This window comes from Bidens hawaiensis, unplaced genomic scaffold (genome assembly GCF_021521415.1).
Source record: "Bidens hawaiensis isolate Kalapana, Puna unplaced genomic scaffold, B.hawaiensis_p1.1 tig00033170_1, whole genome shotgun sequence".
NCBI classification, from domain to species: Eukaryota; Viridiplantae; Streptophyta; class Magnoliopsida; order Asterales; family Asteraceae; genus Bidens; species Bidens hawaiensis.
The window spans coordinates 91,351-108,094 of NW_027495674.1; the positions used below are offsets into that span (position 1 = coordinate 91,351).

Here is a 16,744-nt window from a genome sequence, read left to right on the forward strand (position 1 = left end):
CATGATTTTTCTTTATTCAAATATCACATAATTAACATTGTTAATGTATAATCAACGTACATCTTTTAATTATTTACGTCACATTTATTTTTACCTAAAGTTATTTATTTTTTAAAATATGAAAAATATCTTCTTACATCATTTAAGTTTTGGTCAAACCTTCTCCCCCAAAGCACTCTCCTAATCAATTTTTCCATTAAAATATTTTTAAGAGTAACCTCCTCATTTTAGTATAAATAAGAACTCACTCCTACCCCCTTTCATTCTTTACACCTCTCTTTGACAAGTTCAAGAGATTATTTTTCCATTTCAAAGGTAGGATTTTAATTATTCAAGTCTTCTTCATCTTATTATTATTTATTTTAATTCTTGTTCATACTAGTTAATCAAATGGTCACATGACCATAACACAATCATGTCTAGGAATCCACATAATCCATACACCATGGTTTAGAGATTGGATGAGACAAAGAACATAAGGAGATGATCGATTACACGAATGTCACACTTGAAACGTTCTTACATATTTATTTATCTGTTTTGAATCTTTATTTATTTATTCAAAAGACCCAAGGATCTTTGATGATATATGCTCATAAATGTTATATAATCATATCCAAAAAATTCCATAATTTTATTTCATCAAAATCCTTTTTGAAATCGTTAAAATATTGTTTCTAGCAATATTTCAGTTTTGACATTAGATATAGCTGTCAAAGAAATATTGTATCTTGTTTATAACAAACTGAAAAAGTGCAATACCAGACTCTTGATATACTTTATTGAAATACGTATCTAAAAACTATTTTTACGCATTTTGATTCATTTGTATGAATTCTCAATATTTTATTAACAATGCGCAGATTCGTACCCTCTGATTTACATGGCTGTTTTGGCCTATTTAGGTTACGGATTTGTAAAACTTTTCTAAATGAAACTTGTTCAAAACATTCTAATTTAGTAGACTGGAAAGTTTTGCTTTAAAGTAAAATTGTTTGATATTTTAAATACCTTAAACAAAACAGAACGGTTTCATGTTCAAAAACTGATTTTGTATTTCATCTTCCTTTTTGATCTTTTCATTGTTTTTATCTTATTATTTTATTCAGTTGATTAAATATTTTTTAAACTTTACAATCCCGTTAGTTAGTCTTTAATTATTATATTTTGTTTAGTTATAGTTCGTGAGGTTCGATCGATCATTTTCTTTAACGTGCTTTCGGTTGTCATTCCAAGTTTAGCTTTAATCTCAAATATGAGTTTCTCACACTCCCTTTTTACTCTTTTACAACTTTTGAGGGTAGCATATCCTATCCAAATTACAATTTTGTTTATTCATTATTTACAAACTACAATTCGTTACATGGACTTGTGTGTTTATTTGCTTACTTGCTCAAAGATTACGTGCTCATGGTTTCCTCATTAAGTATGATCATTCGCCCCCTTTGCGCTCAAGACATATGTTGTTATGAGTGGAAAAGGGTCTCATTATCCGAGTACGTTGGTGCACAACCCCAACTGGAAAGGATCTTACTTGCGCTTATCTAAGTACATTGATGCATAATCCCAACTGAAAGAGACTTTACTTTCTCATTTACACTTGTTCATGGAATTGTTTGATTTTTATGTACTTATTTTAAGTTTGTGTGAACTCACCAACTATTCATTTAGTTGACATTATTTTATATATATGCTACAGGTACATCTATTTGAAGTAGACACAAGAAGAAGACACTAGAACTTAGGTTATATTGATAAATAGACAAGTTGTTAATTGTTCTTGTATTTATTTTGTATTTTTCTTGTATTTTTTGTTACAAACTTTTGTACTTGATGTTCAAATTAATTAATGATAATATTGTCACTTAATAGCGTCACATGTGTTTTAAGCAATCTGTACGTTACACTCAGGCGTTTCCGCTTTAGCCGGGGGGTTACATATACGGAAAGACCAAAGTGCGTCATCCAACTTGTCGGACCAGTCCTTTCGGTTCTTGCCGACAGTTTTCTCTAAAATTCATTTAACTCCTCGGTTTGCGTTCTCCACTTGCCCGCTCATCTGTGGATGATAGGGCGGTGGACAACCGATGGGTGACCACATACCGTGCCAACGCCTTCTCCATCTGGACATTGCAGAAATGTGTGCCCCTATCACTAATCAAGGCCTTGGGATACCAAACTGACTGAACAACCTCTTCTAGAATCCCACTACAACTCGGGCATCGTTAGTAGGCAAGGCTTGAGTCTCAACCCACTTGGAAACGTAGTCGATAGCCACGAGAATGTACCTGTTCCCTCGAGAAGAAGGGAACGAACCCATGAAATCAATGCCCCAAACGTCGAAAACCTCACAAACCTGAATAGGGTTTGGGGGCATCTCATTACGGGATGAGATGTTACCAGTGCGCTGACACGTGTCACGCTATTTGATAAACTCGTGTGAGTCTTTGAAAATTGATGGTCAATAAAAGCCGGAATCTAAAACTTTCATAGCGGTGGAAGACGAACCATGGTGGCCTCCAGTTAAACCCTCATGATAATGTCTAAGAATCTCACGGCCCTCTTCCCTACTCACACACCTCCTTAACAGTCGATCGACGCCTACACGAAACAAATACGGCGCGTCCCATATGTAGTAGCTGGCGTCTGCGAAAAACTTCCTCCTCTATTGATAACTCATGCCCTTGACCACCACTCCTTCGGCCAGATAATTCGCAATGTCGGAGAAAAAAGACAATTTTGATGGGCTAGGTTATTATTATCATCATTCTACCACCACCACGATTCACACCACAAAAACTAACTATTGATATCAAAGGTTTGATTATTATCTTCCTTACACCACTGTTATCTTCTTCACGCCACCAAATCCGTCACCTTGCACCACCGCTGCCTTTGTCATATCCGGCTACCAAGCGCCACCTCGCGTTTGCCTCTGTTACAAATAGGAAGAAACCGAGGTTTTGTTCCTCTCGAAAAATCACTCAAGATCCATGTATAATTTGTTATATTTGGTGGTGATTTGAGAGAAATATGTTAAGGATGTGTGCTTCGGGTCGCTGGAAAAATGAGTGTCGGCGGTTGAGATGGTGCTATGATGGTGTTCGGGTGACAGAGATGGTGGTGCTCGGGTGAGGTGCTCGAAGCTGTCGACATGGAAGATGATGGTGGTGGTGGGGTGGAGGGATTGGGTGGTGGAGATGGTGTTGCTGATGAAGATGATGATTGTATTATTATTATTATTAATTATTATTGTTATTATCAGTGTTATTACTATTATTTATTATTATTATTATTAAGAGATTACTATAATGCCCTTGTCATCTAACAGTCAACGCTTAGCCAACTACCGGCAGCGGTTCATATCGGCATTCTGAAAACGACACGGGCTCAATACACGTAATTTAAGAATCAGGGAGGTAGCAAGGGCATCCCACCAATATTACATAGGAGGCCAATCACAATTTTCTCTTATCCTTACCGTCGCCTTTTCGACATTTCTAAAACTTCAGGTACTTATAACGTCAATAACCTAAACATAACATCAACACGACATAACACATTTCATGACAGTAGAAGTCTTAACAGAGATGTAACGATCCGATTCCGTCAACACCAATTCACCGGAAAACTTAATAATAATCTAACCACAATGTCATCGATCCAACGGCCCCCATTAGACTACATGCTCCCGGGCCCACCGTCATGCAAACAACTTCGGCGCCGCCGACATCCGTCCCACCGGCTTACTCGCCTACGCCGCCGGCAGCTCCGTCGCCATCGTTGACTCTAAGTCAACTGAACTCGTAACCGTCATTCCATTACCTAAGAATAATAATAATAACAACAGTAGTTCTAATTATTATGCTGCAACGACGTCGTATCTGTCGCCTTTTGTTACAGCCGTACGATGGTGCCCTACGGTGCTTACCATGGACCTGCTCTCACACGATCCCAGCGCTTCTCACTCGCACCTGCTACTTGCTGCTGGTGACCGTCAAGGCCGGATCTGTTTACTTGATCCGCGTTCGGTTTTTATGCAGACGGATCCGAATGTTAAGTTAGGTATCCAGGACTTGTGTTGGATCCAATCCGGATCCGGTTCGTGGATCATTGCCGCGATATCCGGATCTTCGCTTCTGTCATTGTTCGAATCCTCCACCGGAAGGTGTTTTTTCAAATACGACGCCGCACCGGAAACGTTCTCGTGCATCGCGCGTGACCCATTCGATTCGCGGCGGACATGCGTTGTAGGTCTCCGAGGGTTTCTGTTAGCGGTTCGAGTCAACGGCGAGAGTTCGGAGTCCGACGTCGTGTTGAAGGAGCTGCAAATTGCTACGGATGCGTCCGAATTGAGTAAGTTGGAACGAGAAGTGGCGGCTGGGGGTAATGGTTCGGGTTCGGGTGGTATAAATTCGCCGGCTGCGGCGGTGTTTCCGCATTATGTAGTGAAAGTTGCGTTTTCGCCGCGTTGGAAGCATGTTTGTATGTGACTTTTCCTAGGGAGTTGGTGGTGTTTGATTTACAGTATCGGACTGCGCTGTTTCGGGCAGCGTTACCGAGAGGATGCGGGAAGTTTATGGATGTGTTGCCGGATCCGAGCTTGGAGGTGGTTTACTGTGCTCATTTTGATGGCAGGCTCAGCGCGTGGCGGCGGAAGGAGTAAGTAAACTTTCTGCTTGAATAAAACTTTAATATTAGCTACTAGTTCTTCTACTGCATTGTGATTTAGTTAGGTCATAATCTCTTTAACTTTAAAGTTTCAATCATATTCATGGTCGTTTTGATCCGTTAATTTGAGTTTTTTTAAGTTTTTTTTTATTTAAGGAAATGTTTAGGATATTTGCACCTAAATGACAACACATATGAATTTGAAGCGATTGATAATATGCAATGTACAAACAAACACACCTTCCAGTAAAATCCAACTTATAGCAAGCTATTGGTAGGGTCTGTGGTAGGTAGGATAGAGGCCAACCTTTCCTTGCAGAGATCCCCTGACTTCAAAAACCTTTTCTTGACATGTAAAGTATAGTATCCAGATAATGTTCTAAATTTTGAATGGTTTGTTTGGGGGTTTTGTTATGAACATTCTTTAATATCAGCTACATGTTTTCAATTTACATTGTGATTTGAACATGTTGATGTTGATTTGAGTTATCTCTACATGTGAAGAACGTTGCAAGATATTTGGAGCTAAATGACATGCATATGAATTTGAAGCAATTGATAGTATGCAATGAATAATATACAGTTACACTTAGTGGATTGATGGTGATATAAAGTAGGATGTGTTAAATGTTTATTGTGCTATGTTGACTTTTTAACTTTTTAAAATACTATTTTCCCAATGAATATGGCTCATGTTTTTGAGATGCGATAAGACGTAAATATTTGCTATGCATTGTCATTTGGATAAGCTACGATCTGCATAACTATAAAGTTCAAATCATATCCATGGTAGTTTTGATTTCGTTGATTTAAGCTTTCTCTACATCAAGGAACCGTGTAAGATATTTGGACCTAAGTGATATGCATATGAATTTGAAGCAATTGATGACATGCAATGAACACACAAGCAAATGTACCAGTAAAATCTCACACATAGAAAGCTATTGGTAGGATTTGGGGAGGATAGGATAGGATAGGATCTAGATAAGTAGATAACATATAGCGTGACACAGGGAATAAAAAGAAAGTACTAAAGAGAAAATAGCAGTTACTACTTATAACACAAAATGGTGAGAAAACCATAGTTGTAATGATATTATGCAATGAATGTGTACAATTACACTTTTGCATGGTGGATTGAATGTGATATTAACTAGGATGTATTTTTTTTAAGTTAAATTGTTGGTTATCTGTAAATATTTTCCCAATGATCATAGTTCATGTTTAATTAACATAAATGATAGGATATACTTGCTTCTTGTATATTGAAGCTCTGGGCTTTAATCTTGATGCAACTGCCTTTATATTGCATATGGATTCTTTGCACTCCTCATTCTTTAAATAGTGTTTGTTTATGTATGCCTGTCTATTTGTATATATACTATATATCTAAATATGTATCATCACAGGGGAGAGCAGGCACATGTAATGTGCATGATGGAAGAATTGATGCCCGCACTCGGGACACCTGTCCCTTCTCCCTCAGTCCTTGCAGTTGTCATCTCTCGGTCGGATTCCACACGTCAAAATATTCAGAGGAGTCTTTCTGATGGTCGTCATAACACAGAAGCTGATGTGGATTTTGACAATCCCTTTGATTTTTGTGATGAATCACAAGTCATTTCCAAAACACATTTGCTATCAATTACTGATGATGGGAAAATATGGAATTGGCTTCTGACTGCTGAAGGCCCAACAGAGAATCAGAAAGTTACATCAGACGTTGGAGTTGTTGCGGAAATCAGTAAAGATTCAGGTTTAGATGGAAATGCTAAGGCGATTGATTCTTCCGTTGATTCTGTGAAGGACGTGGTTAAACAAACGGATAAGGAGAATATTAGAAAAGGTCGTTCATCAGCCTCCAAAAAGAGCCAGGATGATCTGGCACTAAAGGTTGAAACTTAAAACATTTCCAAGAATCATATTGCATACGTTTCATTACTACCTTCAGTATAAAGGTCCAAATTAGGCCTGGCAAACTGGCCTGGTCGGGTGGGTTCGGGTTACGGGTCAGAACGGATTTCTAAGCAAAATGAGTTAGGGGGTTCTAACTTCTAAGCAAAATGAATTCGGGTCAATATGGGCCGTTTTGAGAAAGTATCAATTTGGTTGAGGTCAAAACGGGATTGGCCAAAATGGAATTGGGCTAAAATGAGTCGTTTTAGAAAAAAATATCAACCCCACCCACGGGTTAAAAGGAGTCGTCTTTGAAAAAAAAAGGTACCCATCCACCTCCACCCCCCACCCCAGGTTAAAATGAGTTGTTTTAGAAAAAAAGTACTCATCGTCAGATCAAATGAGTCGTCTTTGAAAAAGGTTTCCAACCCCGCCCAACCCTGACCCCTGTCGTTCTTGAAAACAAGTGACCGTTTGACCCTTTGACTAATTTAAGGTAGCCCAATTGACCCGTTGACTAATTTAAAGTGACCCATTTGACCCGTTCACTAATTTAAGGTGACCCGAATGAACCCATATTCAATTTAGTTTTTGCCCATACCATCCCATTATTTGAAGAGTGGGTCATGATTGCCACCTACAGTCAAAATGACCACCTGATTTGTATGTCTATAGCTACATGGTGGCGGTGTATAAATGTTTCTATGTGTATGCAGTTAGCACTAAAAACCGGCATGGTAATATGAAAGGAGATCATACATTCCAATTCGAAGCTAATTTTGATGAAAAATACTTTTCGATAATTGGGTTTTATTTGAATCTTTGATAACAGTCGCATCCAATTTTGATTATTAAGTCATTGATTGTTATCAGAAACTTTGATAAAATTCTTCATGCAGATCAGTCTGGTTGGTCAGCTGCATCTTCTTTCGTCATCAGTGACTATGTTAGCTGTACCATCTCCTTCTTTAACAGCTACTTTGGCACGTGAGTTTTGTTTTCTTGACTTTATCTATATTTCTTTTAAAACAAATATACGATTTATCAGTTAGTTATTAAGATATGACCTGTGAAGGAGGGGGAAACCATCCTGCTGCAGTGGTCCCACTTGTTGCTTTAGGAACTCAAAGTGGTTCAGTTGAAGTTATTGATGTTTCTGCAAATGCTGTTGCTGCAAGTTTTTCAATTCATGATAGCGTTGTAAGAGGTTTAAGGTGGCTGGGAAACTCAAGACTTGTCTCATTCTCATACAATCAGGTATCAAACTGATACTATGGTTGTTACGAATCATCATTTTTGTTTTGGTTCGCTTGTTTTTTGATAGGGTTTGATATATGTGAAGATTGGATAATAGGATAAGATGGAAGAACGGTTATATTATTGAAAACGTAAATAAAGATTACAAGATATTCCCGGGCCTAGCCCTATCTCACTGCATAAGCAGGAGCCATGGCAATGCCATATTCAACATAAACATACTCCCCTCTCTCTATTAGCTATCAATCCCTATTTATAGAATATAAGTTGCACTTAACCCCCTCCTAAAATAGACAAATGGCATTAAGACTAGAAACTATAACATGATTCCTATCATTTTTGGTTTGGATTCAGTCAGTTTGTTTTTGATATTTTCCGTTTTACCATTTGGGCTTGAAATCTATGGGATGATAAGAAATGCCCCATTTCAATGGATGTGGGTCTTAATCCTTTGTTAATTGATTATTAACTGATTAGTATACGTTTAGCTACAATATTTGGGTTATACTGTTTATTTTGCTCTTATAAATTACCACTAAAAATAAAAAAAAAATGAAAATCCAATCTTTATTTTTGGTTGTTCGGTTTTAGTTATATGCAAAACTGAAACTGAACCGAAAATTCGTTTCTTACAAATATATAAACCAAACCGTCGGTGTTTGTTTTGGTTAGGTTTTTCTGGTTTCATGCACACCCCTACAATCAGGTATCAAACAACAAAAGTATATTTAAAAAATGAGTATAAACTGACCTTATTTTTTGTACTACCTTATCAAGTTTTGTATATATTTGTTTGCAGTATTCTGAGCTCTTTGTTGATAAAGTATTGTTTTTTTTTCTTTCACTTTTATCAGTTTATGTATGCCTAAAGCTAACAATACTAACCACATAATATTATTACTTTGTGAATTCAGGGAAATGAGAAAACTGGTGGTGGATATACAAATAGGCTTGTTGTAACCAACCTTCGAACAGGCCTTAATAGAACATTTAGGGTTTTACAAAAGCCAGAGCGTGCGCCTATAAGAGCTCTGAGAGCTTCATCTTCTGGAAGGTTCTCAAAACTAAACTAATTTGTTAGCTTTTTTTTTTATGTGAATTGTTTTATGTCCCTCAAGCTATCCACAAACTTCATTTTTGTTTACTGCATGATAATCAGCAATCTGTTGGGACTGTATTATGTATTTTTTGTACTAAGTTCACATTAGACAATGAGTGCAGAACATTTCAATTGAAAATACTTGAAACATTAGCAAATATTCTGACATCTGCTTTTATACTTAGATGACCTTTTGATACTTTTATTGCTAAAACTGATCTAAGAAAGTGGTTTTTATAGTTATAACCGTGTTCTTGTGGAAATTTATATTTTATTATGATGATTTTGGTGCATTTTGTAGGTATCTAGTGATATTGTTTCGCGATGCACCTGTCGAGGTTTGGGCGATGACAAAGACTCCTATTATGGTAAACTGCATGACTTTTTCTTTCCGAATCATTTTATGTAAATTTTTTTAGCACATACATTCTCATATACCAACACACACAAACACACACCTCTATATATGTATGTATTTCTTGATATTCATAATGTTTTTTTTTGTGCAGCTTAGGTCTTTAGCTCTTCCATTTACAGTATTGGAATGGACTCTGCCTACTGTTCCACGACCAACACACAGTGGATCATCTAAGCCATCGGATGCTTCTTTGCCACCCGTAGGGCCGGTATCGCAAACAGAGTCTAGTGAGTTAAAACTTAAAAACTAATAATCATGTTCATTTTCATTATTATATTACACAAGCAATACAAATATACTCAAGATATAATATTGAAATTTTAATTATTGTATGAACTACCAAACTATGAAGCCATTTCAACTTTCAACTCATTTCATTCCTAGATTTCTTAAAAGACAAAGTTTAAATACTTAAAAACATGTCTTAATGTAGAAGCATCAAGTCCAGATGGAAATCAAGAAGAGTTTTCAGAGAGTTTTGCATTTGCTTTAGTTAATGGCGCTCTCGGGGTGTTTGAAGTTCAAGGCCGTAGGATACGAGACTTCAAGTACTATTCTTTTTTTCATTTACCATTTTATTATCAACTGAGATTCTATAAGTTGACGAGATTTATTCTATTACTGTGCAGACCAAAGTGGCCTTCCACTTCACATATATCTACTGATGGACTAGTTAGAGCTATGGCCTATCGTTTGCCTCATGTGGTTAGTATATGCATTCTCTATGTTTATACAAGTTGCATCTCATGCACTCTTTAAGACTATGATTTGTGTATGTGCCAGGTAATGGGTGACAGGTCAGGAAACATACGGTGGTGGGATGTTACAACAGGACAATCTTCCTCTTTCAACACTCACAGAGAAGGCATAAGGAGAATCAAATTCTCGCCTGTTGTTCCTGGAGACCGTAGCCGTGGACGTATTGCTGTATTATTTAATGATAATACATTTGCTGTATTTGATCTTGCAAGTCACACAAGTACCATCCCTTTGCTTTTCTTTCTTGATATTATAATATATACATAGACCATCTAGCTATCAAAACAATTTTAAAGCCCATCAAAGTATCAATTTTTACAATTTTTAGGGGCATTTTGTCTTTTTCAGTTTTGTAGGGGTATTTTTGTGATTTTTGACAATTTTCATGCAAGTTCTTTTCTGGGATCGGTAATTCGGCATGAAAGAAACCAAATTTATATTTGGGTGACCTCTTAGACTCTTAGTGAATACTCGTGTAGCCTATTTTCACATTAACAGGATAACTGGAGAAAGTAAATATAGACTTGAAAAATAAGTTTAAATCGCTAAAGTTGGGGTTTATTTATTTATTTTTTTGCATGATTCACCAGATCCGTTAGCCAACTCTCTTCTACAGCCTCAATTTCCTGGGACACTAGTTCTGGAACTTGATTGGTTACCTGTGCGAAGTGATAAAAATGATCCATTGGTTTTGTGTATTACTGGAGCAGACAGTAGCTTTCGACTCGTTGAGGTTAATGTGTATGTGTAAACAACTTTACTCAATTCTAATCACAAAGGATTAATAAAACTTGCAGTGATAATAAGTATCTATTAATTGGTTGTTGAGTTTCACAGTTTTCTATTATATCTATGCAGTGAGAAAAGAATTGGTTATGGGGCTCAGTCTGGATCGATAAAGGAGCGGTTTCGACCAATGCCTTTATGTTCTCCCATATTACTTCCTACACCTCACGCATTGGTAATTCTTACTAAGATCTTTTCTTTAAACAAACATATATTTTTAACATCTCACTTTATTTTTAGTTAAAACATATTTATAGTTGTAAATCCATGGATGTTATACCACAAAAGACATCTTTTTTTCAAAATGTTATAAACGTGTAATTGCTCTGGACTTTGTGTTTGTGAAACTTGATCTCTCTAAAACCTGCTAAAGAGAGACTTGTGAAAATTACACATTGTTCTTTAGGTGTAAGGGCAAAATAGTCATTTTGTAAAATAGTTAACAGATGTTTAACACCAGTTAGTGGAAAGGACATTCTTTGCAATTATCTTAGTTATAGGACATAACCTGCAATATGGTGTAAATCTAAAGTACAGAAGTTGTAATTTACTCTTGTATTTTTATGTTATTATTGGATTGAATGTATTGAATCATAGGATCTATATTGTGAACAAAAGATTTATGTTATAATTTCAGTGTGTCATATATGCTGTTGACCTGTAGAAAAGTTAACATTTTGATGTGAAACTGTATAGTTATTAGTTAAAGTCATACATTTGACCTCCTATTTTTATTGACAGGCACTACGGTTGATCTTGCAATGTGGTGTAAAACCTTCATGGTTTAACACAAATAGTATTCTTAACAATAAGGAGAATTCTGAATTATCAAAAAATTCATCAACGGGAGACCTTCGTGGTTATTTAATTGATATACCAACTATTGGTGACTCAGTTGTACCAGAATTGCTTCTTAAGGTATTAGAGCCTTACCAAAGAGAAGGTGAGGTTATACTTTATGGTATATAGCATCCGTCTATTCTGGTTACAGCTGGCATTTTTGGGGTTTTTTGAGGTTTGGATAATGGGCCCATGTTCAAATGGGCCGGTTTGGGTCGTCTCACCCATCTTTAACCATATTTGTTGGTTATTTTTGTTACCGAAACAGCAATATGTCACTATAACAATAAAACTCTGAATCTTTGAATTAAACAAGTGTATTGCATTAAAATTTGGGGCAGTTCAAAATCAAAATTGCATATATCTCCTCTCAATGAAAAAAGTGTCGAATTTACACTTTTACTATAGGACTATTTTAACCTTATCTTTACTCAAACTTCAAAATTTTACAAATTATCATATTTATCCTTTTTTACTAGCTTTTTTCCCTTTCTTTTTGCGCTACTACTATATTTTTTTTTTCATTATTTTGTTTTTGTCTATGGATAATCTACTCTCTTAATCTCTTATTTATTATGTTTCGCAAGTGAGTAATTTTTTCTTTTTCCTTTTATTCATTATTTTCTTTCGCTTATGTAAAATCTACTCTTCTTTTTTAGGTTTCGTAGGTTTCGTTAATGATTTTTTATGCGTTTTTAATTCGTTATTTTTTTTTTTAATTTCGAAAGGTTATTTTTGGCATTATGTGATAATGTGAAATGCCAATAAGTTAGGGATATATGCATTTTTAGTTTTGGGTTAGCTTACAAGAGGACATGCAATTCTCTCTTAAAAATGAATAAACGGGTCAAATTTGAAATTGAACCGTTTGAGATAAAATGTAACCCAAATTGCCCTATATATACCTCTGATTAAAATTGTAATTTGCCACCTCTATTTCTGGTATATATTTTGTTAAGAACATTTCATTCATTTTTTTATTATATTTTTGTTACATCAGGTTGCATACTTGATGATGAGCGTGTACGGCAATATGCTTCTATAATTAATAAGGGTTCAGTTGCAAGATTCTCATTTGCAGCTGCAATATTTGGTGAAACATCTGAGGCTTACTTTTGGCTACAATTACCTCGTGCGTTTAAGCACTTGATGAACAATTTGGCTAACAAGTCTGCGCAAAAGAACCAGGTGACATCATCATCATCAGAAACTGATGACGTGTCATTGCTGACTAGGATATCCTCCAAGGGTAAATCAGAAACTAGGTCAAGTAAAAGTAACACAGTGGTAAGCTTTCTGCTTCATTTATGTTATTCGGTCATTCTTTGATAATGGAATTACAATATATGAAAAGTTATTAATGATGTCATCATTTTAAGCAGAGTATATATGTGTGAACCCTCGGGTGGGCGAAGGTGAAATTGCACTAATTTTGACGTTATTTTACTAATCTCATGAAAATAACGTTAAAAGCGGCGGAAGGTTAATCAGGCATCATGTGGTGGCGTTGATAGCCGAAAGACAAGGGTGCATGCACTAATCGGCGGTGCCCCGATGATTGAGTGTTATGTGTCTTATGTCCAAGGCTTGATGCAAAACTACTATTGAGCTGGGGGTCTCACCGGAAGCAGCCTCTCTATTCCTAAAGGGTAGAGGTAAGGCTGTCTACATCTTACCCTCCTCAGACCCTACCATAGCTTTGCTATTGATGGGATATACTGAGTACGATGATGATGATGATGATGATGATGATGATTTTAAGCAGAGTGATGGTGAACTTAAATTAATGGCTTTTGAGCAAGAAGAGTTGTGGGATAGAGCTAATGCACGTATTCCTTGGCATGAAAAGTTAGAGGATGAAGAGGCTATTCAAAACCGCGTGCATGAGTGAGTATACACGAACTAACCGATCAGTGAACAGTTCATGAATCATTTGGCATAGGCCTAACACAAACAGATCATGCTCGTGTTCATTTAACTTTAACTGATTTCTTGTTCGTTAAGAAAATTAGTGTGTTCGTGTTCCTTTATGTTCATTCATTAATAATATAAACAAACGGTTCAAGAAAATAACTAAACATAGACGAAAGAACATAAATGTAAACATGTACATATATCTGTTGGGGCATAAAATTTCCAATTAAATACGTGAATAAACGAACATAAATAAAGAACGTTCTCGAACATAAGTGAACAAACGAGACATGTGTTCATGTTTTATATTTTATAATATAACACTCAGGCTGGTGTCAATTGGTAACTTGGAAGCTGCTGTGAGTTTAATGCTTTCTACGCCTCCAGAAAGCCCTTACTTCTATCCAAATGCTTTGCGTGCGGTTGCTCTTTCATCTGCAGTTTCAAGATCATTAAACGAACTAGCGGTTAAGGTAATAATTGGGAATTTAATAACAATTATTTTTTCAATTTTAAAAATTATAATTCCCGTTATTATATTGTTGTAGGTGGTTGCAGCAAATATGGTGGAGAGTGACAGGTCATTGTCCGGCACACATCTGCTATGTGCTGTAGGGAGGTATCAAGAAGCTTGTTCACAGGTGTTGTTCAATATCTTGTTAACTTAATTTCGTATAATAACATAGATTGACATTAATAATTAAAGTTAGTATATATTTGAAACGTGAAAGTTATAGGTATTAATGATTGGTTCATTATGCTTCAGCTACAAGATGCTGGATACTGGACAGATGCTGCCACGTTGGCAGCAACACATTTGAAAGGAACAGATTATTCAAGGTGTGCATCTCCGTTTAACTGTTTACATTAATAGTTCTTTTTAGTCTCCAATTCTATTTACTTATATTTTCTGGTACATGATTCATTTACTTTTCTTTTGAAGGGTATAATGGTCATGTTATAAAAGTATTTGTCAGAATGGGTATATAAATTTTAAGTGCTTTGAATGAGCATATTTGATATGATGGTTTTTGGTCGGGTATATATGATATTAATGCAAGTTTTTAGAGGGAATATGTGAAATTGCCAAAATTATGCTGGTGCGTCGTGAATATATAGTTGTGCAGATAATTTCACATATTTGCAGTTACATTTAGTGAATATTATACTATTCCTGTTTTTCACAAGACAGATAATAATTTTTTTCATAAATATTGTGATTTACAGGGTATTACACAGATGGGCTGAACATGTCCTTCATGCTGAACATAACATATGGAGGTATTCACCGCGCACTTAATGAATGGGTCACATTTAGGGTTATATCAACGAACTGATATAGCCTCACCAAAACATAAACGCACAATGAATTTGGATTGAATAACTCTTAATCTTATAACCAGAAATATATAACTCAAACTGATTACAAATTCATAGCCATAATCACAACTTTGATTAGGTTATATAGACCATGACTTGGTATAATTAGAGATGGACTTGAACTTCTAATTAAATAATAAAACTCACATCTTTATCTACTAATCTATTTGCTATTGTAAATTAAGTACAACTCATTTAATGTATCCCTAATTGATTTTAATTAATTCGGCCAACATCATATTCTATCTCTAAACGGTTCAAATAGCTAAAAACAAGTCAAACGGGCTAAAGTCACCAAAAGTGTGTTTAACACATAAGCCTAAATCATTTAATTGAAAAAGATCATTTCTGAGTTAAATTGTTTTATGTTATTATCATATAAAAACCAAATCTTTTGGACAAAATGTGTTCAGGGGACTCATTTTGACCCATACTAATATTTTACCAGTTTTGCCACCTCAACACAATACCAAGCAATTTTGTGGAGTTTGAGATTTATGCTGTTTCTGTTCGGTTCACAGTTCAGGCGGTTTGGAGGTCCGATTGACGGTTTTGAATATACAATTTTTTATGTATTGTATTCGTCAATCGTTTTCATTTTTTTTAAATACAAAGCAACCTTTTTTAAAATAATAAAAAAATAGCTCAAATAGTCGATCTGTCAAAACTGAACCGACAAACTGGCAGCTACTCAAACCGACCAATCCAGCTAAACCCCCTCCTTTTTTGGCCGGTTTTTTTTTTCATAATTAACGGTTTGGCCCCAAATTTTGGTCAACCGTACCGTGAACACCTTGTTTTTTCGATTTATTTCTTAATTGACGGATGAAAGTCGGAATTTTGATTTTCTTTTTCAATGCAGAGCCCTAATTCTGTACGTAGCAGCTGGTTCATTACAGGATGCACTGTCAGCACTTCGTGAGGCTCAACAACCCGATACTGCTGCAATGTTTATCATCGCCTTTCGGGAAATTCATGCTGAATTTATCAAAAACCTCAATACAAACGAAGAGTCAGATTCTTTAATCAAAGAAAAACTGCTCGTTTTGCCCGGACTAAACCCTGAAAATGAAGATGTTATTACTGTTGGTGAATTGTACGGACAGTTTCAACAAAAACTAGCCCATCTGTGTATGGACTCTCAACCTTTTTCGGACTAAGTTTTGGCTAATGAAATGGTTTTAAAGCTTCAAGTATAAGTTGAGATTGCAGGTTCTAAGTGATGTATATTTGTTATATTTATATAATTGATCATTGTTGTGGTCTGAAAAGAAGGGTTAATGGAGACGTGCTTAAGTCTCGTTCTATACACATTTACTTGTGATTTAATCTATTTAGTGAAAAAATTTTGGACATCTTGTTTATGATTAGTACAATTGCTGTAGGTTAAATGCTTACACAATGGTGTGTTTTTGATTTTCGGGAATTTGACTAGTAGAATGTGGGAAAAAGAAAGCAGACCTTTATATAAGCCTATAGACTTGAGCAACGAGCCCCTGTATTGCATGTGAGTTAGTTGACTTCGATTAGACCAGACCGACCCAGAGAGGAACGTGGACAAGGGACACGACCAGATGGTGTGGATTAACCTACAAAAAGCGAAATTTTTGTAAATCATAACTGAGGACACCATGGGCTAGCCCTATGCTCACTTATGTAGTGTTCTTGATTGTCGGGAAATTTGACTAGTTTTTTTTTATAGTCAAACTTTTAAGAGAATTTCA

At 35.8% G+C, this 16,744-nt stretch overlaps 1 protein-coding gene across 1 annotated transcript; it reads left to right on the forward strand.

The window, feature by feature from the left end:
* The first annotated feature begins 3,610 nt into the window (after nucleotides 1–3,610).
* LOC143584548 (uncharacterized) lies at nucleotides 3,611–16,329 on the forward strand. The gene is given in 22 exon segments (XM_077066577.1): nucleotides 3,611–3,706; nucleotides 3,708–4,479; nucleotides 4,482–4,662; nucleotides 6,081–6,564; nucleotides 7,467–7,554; nucleotides 7,643–7,824; nucleotides 8,739–8,878; nucleotides 9,225–9,291; nucleotides 9,433–9,568; nucleotides 9,775–9,889; nucleotides 9,971–10,046; nucleotides 10,125–10,306; nucleotides 10,680–10,841; nucleotides 10,959–11,061; nucleotides 11,628–11,829; nucleotides 12,727–13,013; nucleotides 13,492–13,613; nucleotides 13,969–14,113; nucleotides 14,189–14,281; nucleotides 14,407–14,480; nucleotides 14,868–14,921; nucleotides 15,883–16,329. Coding segments are annotated over 22 exon segments (4,017 nt in total). The 5' UTR covers nucleotides 3,611–3,652; the 3' UTR covers nucleotides 16,181–16,329.
* Nucleotides 16,330–16,744: the final 415 nt, after the last annotated feature.